This window comes from Furipterus horrens, unplaced genomic scaffold (genome assembly GCF_987537825.1).
Source record: "Furipterus horrens unplaced genomic scaffold, mFurHor1.1.pri manual_scaffold_2, whole genome shotgun sequence".
In the NCBI taxonomy this organism is placed as follows: Eukaryota; Metazoa; Chordata; class Mammalia; order Chiroptera; family Furipteridae; genus Furipterus; species Furipterus horrens.
Window position 1 is genome coordinate 210321546 of NW_028327172.1, and position 3637 is coordinate 210325182.

General features: G+C 48.4%; 1 protein-coding gene across 1 annotated transcript; it reads left to right on the forward strand.

Annotated features, from left to right (window-relative positions):
• Positions 1 to 301: 301 nt before the first annotated feature.
• Positions 302 to 3422, forward strand: LOC150020336 (fibroblast growth factor-binding protein 1-like). Its single transcript, XM_090268208.1, has 2 exons — positions 302 to 380; positions 2324 to 3422. Exon 2 carries the CDS (start codon positions 2344 to 2346, stop codon positions 3067 to 3069), a length of 726 nt encoding a protein of 241 aa, XP_090124334.1. The 5' UTR covers positions 302 to 380; positions 2324 to 2343; the 3' UTR covers positions 3070 to 3422.
• Positions 3423 to 3637: the final 215 nt, after the last annotated feature.

Below are 3637 nucleotides of genomic sequence, written 5' to 3' on the forward strand. Positions count from 1 at the left end.
GTGGTTGGCAGCTATGATTGTTTTTGCTATTGTTTATAACTTTCCCCAGAGATACTGCTTCTGGGGGCTCTGTCTCATCGAGGGGGGTCTTTGCAAGGCTGAACCAGGCTGGCTGCTGCGGGGGAGGAAAAGGACTTGGAGGAAGCAGGTCTGATGGCCCCACCCCCACCCATGGGATTTCACCAACAACTTTCCCTGCAGCGACTGGCTGCCTCCAAAGGGGCGTGGCTGGGAGGAGTGTGTGACTAGAGCCACACAGGTGTGTGCCTTGTGAAAACCCGGGGCTCCTATAAAACGGGCCTTCCCTGCCTTGCACCGCAGATGGGACAGCCACAAGCCGGCAAGCTCACTCTGGCATCTGGAATTGCACTCCGAACAAGGTAAGGGCCTGGCTCGCTGAAGAGTGTGATTGTCTGCCCTACTTCCAGCTTCCCCGAGGGCCACAGGTGCCTGTGGTCTGGATCCCACTAGGGGTGTGGGGGTGCTGAGCCCCAATGCCGTAAGGAATGAGTAGGTCTTCATCAGGTGTACCTGGCCTCCCGTCCCACCTTCATGTCTATGCCTGTCTTTCCCTGTCTCGATCCTAACGGCAGCTCAGACACCCAGGGTGGAAATGGATCAGAGCCATTTCCTAGGCCAGCCTCTTTTTAAACAAAATTCAATATTTTCTTTTAAAATGGATGGAGCACTGATAATACAAACTGGCTTGTCATCATGAATTCAGCCAAACCAGCTTCTGAGTTGTTCATGATTGCTTTTTTATTTCGTGCCAATATTGTTAGAAGGCAGAGTAAGGTGAAGGCAAGAAAGGTGGTGTAAAGGACCAGGGAGATGAGTTCTGGCTCCCTGTCCCAGCTTTGTCACTTGCCCTTCATGGGATCTTGCACGATTTATTTGCGGGCCTGAGCCTTCACTGTCATAGCTGTCACTGGAGAGATTTATTACCTGCCAGGAAGGACTCTCGTGTGGAATAACAAGGAGGAAATCAAATACTAGTCAAGCACAGAAATACTGTGTCTCTGTCCTTTCAAGCGTGGTTTTGTTGCCCACCTGATAAAATCCGTGTAGGTTAGTGTAGCATTTGAGGTTCTCCTATTTATTCAGGGATTTATCTTCAAATGCATTGATTAAGGGCATTCTTTATGCCCAGCACTTGCCACGGCAGCCTAAGTGCACAGGGGGACAGTCACCCTTCCGTACCCTGGGTCGCTTCATCCAGTCAGACTGGATGATGTCCCCTCCTGCATGCCTTTCCCTGGGCTCTTACCTCATCCCAAATGCCCTCATTACAAACCCACCCGTCTCAGAGGGTACAGATCTTGTGCACGTTTAACTTTGGGTCAGATGTCACTTTTCCTGTCACTTACTATGTCCTTTCTCATAGCGTGGCCATCTGAGTCCATGAAGACCAGTGGTTCTCAACCTCCCTAATGCCGCGACCCTTAAGTACAGCTCCTCATGTGGTGGCGACCCCCAACCATAAAATTATTTTTGTTGCTACTTCATAACTGTAATTTTGCTACTGTTATGAATTGTAATGTAACTATCTGATATGTATGATGTATTTTCGTTGTTACAAATTGAACCTAATTAAAGCACAGTGATTAATCACAAAAACAATACATAATTATATATGGGTTTTCCAACGGTCTTAGGCGACCCCTGTGAAAGGGTCGTTTGACCCCCAAAGGGATCGCGACCCACAGGCTGAGAACCGCTGAAGTAGAATGTGAGACAGAAATCCAGGACACGGGAGCTGGAGGGGAGTGGGCAGTTATCTCATTAACACCCTGATTTTTGGATAAAAGAACTGAGACCCCGAAGGGGAGGGCAACTTGCCCAAGATCAAGTTGGAGACACAGTTGAGACAGACTCCTAGTCAATACTATAAAGAATCCCCAAAGAGTTGCCTCTAAGTTTTTAAGATGTGAGACTTTCTTATTTCCCGTGATAAATTCAACACCTAGTCTAGTGCATGGCATGTAGTAGGTGCCCCATAAATGCTTGCTGAATGAGTGAATAAAGGCATGCGTGGGTGAGCAGATGCAGGAGAAAATGAGGGACTGAATGAGGGCGTGAGACTTAAGGCTCAGAGAGTGGGAAAGGAAAGAATGAAGAGTAGTAAGTTTTTGATATCCAAGACTCCAGTCAAGCAGAACTATGAATGGACAGGCCGCTTGTCTAGTAATTCCAGGAATCAGAAGGCTTCTTGCTCCCACTCCTAAGGGGGCCAGCATGTGGCAGGGTGAAGGGAGGGGCGGCCTGCAGCCCTGCACTGCTTAACTATTGCCTGGCTTTGAATCACCTGCCTTTTGTCAAACAGGTTCCCACCAAACTGAAGACATGAGGACCGCCAGCCTCATCCTGCTGTCCTTCCTCCTTCTGGCTGCTCAGGTGTTCTTGGTGGAGGGCAAAAAGGAAGTAAAGAAAAGTCGTGGCAGCAAAGCCACCTCTCCAGGCAAGCCCCAGACTGAGCAGGGAAGCCAGCCACCCAAGTACCTGACCAAAGGCAAGTTTGTCACCCAAGACCAGGCCGACTGCAGATGGGTGGTGACTGAGAAGGAGCAGGGCATTGTCCTGAAGGTTGATTGCACCCGTCAGGATGAGAAGTTTTCCTGTTTCTTTACTGGAAATCCAACCTCGTGCCTGGAATCGAACAAAAAGAGCTATTGGAAACAAATTGGCCGGAGCCTGCGTTCACAGAAGGTCATCTGTGGGGACTCCAAGAGCGTCCTGAAGACCAGGGTTTGCAGAAAGAAGTTTCCAGAATCCAATCTCAAGCTGGTGAACTCTACTCTCATTAGGAAGAAATCCAACCAGGAGTCAATGGAGCCAGCTCCCAGTCAGCAGAGCATGGCCAATGAAGCCTCCCTCTTGGAGCCGAGCAAGGTCAAAGAGAACACCCTCTCTGGCCCCGCAGAGTCCAAGACCATGGACTCCAATGATCCCGAGTGTCTGGAGGGCTCAGACATGATGGAACAGAAGAAGAGAGCCCAGGAATACTGTGGGGAGTCCTGGAGCTCTTTCTGCAAATTCTTCTTCACCATGGTGCAGAGTGATTCATGCTAATGAGATCAGAAGAGAACAGAGTCCATCGGGTGTCACGGCCCAGCCCTTCAGGATGCTGTAAAGCTCCCCAAGTTCCCTGTAAGATGAACATGTGTGCTACGAGCATGCAGGGGGTTATTTAAGCAGAGTTTGTAATTTTGTTTTAGTGTTTTGAATTTGATTTATATTCATTTCCTTAGGTGTGATCTGTGAAGGTCATTCACCGCAATGTTTCCACAGCCCGCAAAGCTATGTGTACCTGAGAAGTGACGAGCCATCTTTGAGCTGAATGAGGCAGGGGGATGATTTTCAGTGAAATGCACTTTCTGCTGAATTAACAAAAATAATAAAGCTCTGTGCATTTTTCAAAAATATGTTCATTGTTGTTTGGTTTCTCTTTGTCTAGTTCTAATGGACTCATAAGAAGGGCACTATATTCCAGTGCAAAGAATATCTAAGGAACAACTCTTGTTCCCCACCTGTCCTAAGTCATCCCATAAGGTGACAAACTCCAAATTCCTCCCTTCATACCTTCATCCCTTTGTCTCTGGTGTTTGATGCCCCCTGTACTGATTTCAAGTGGGATGCC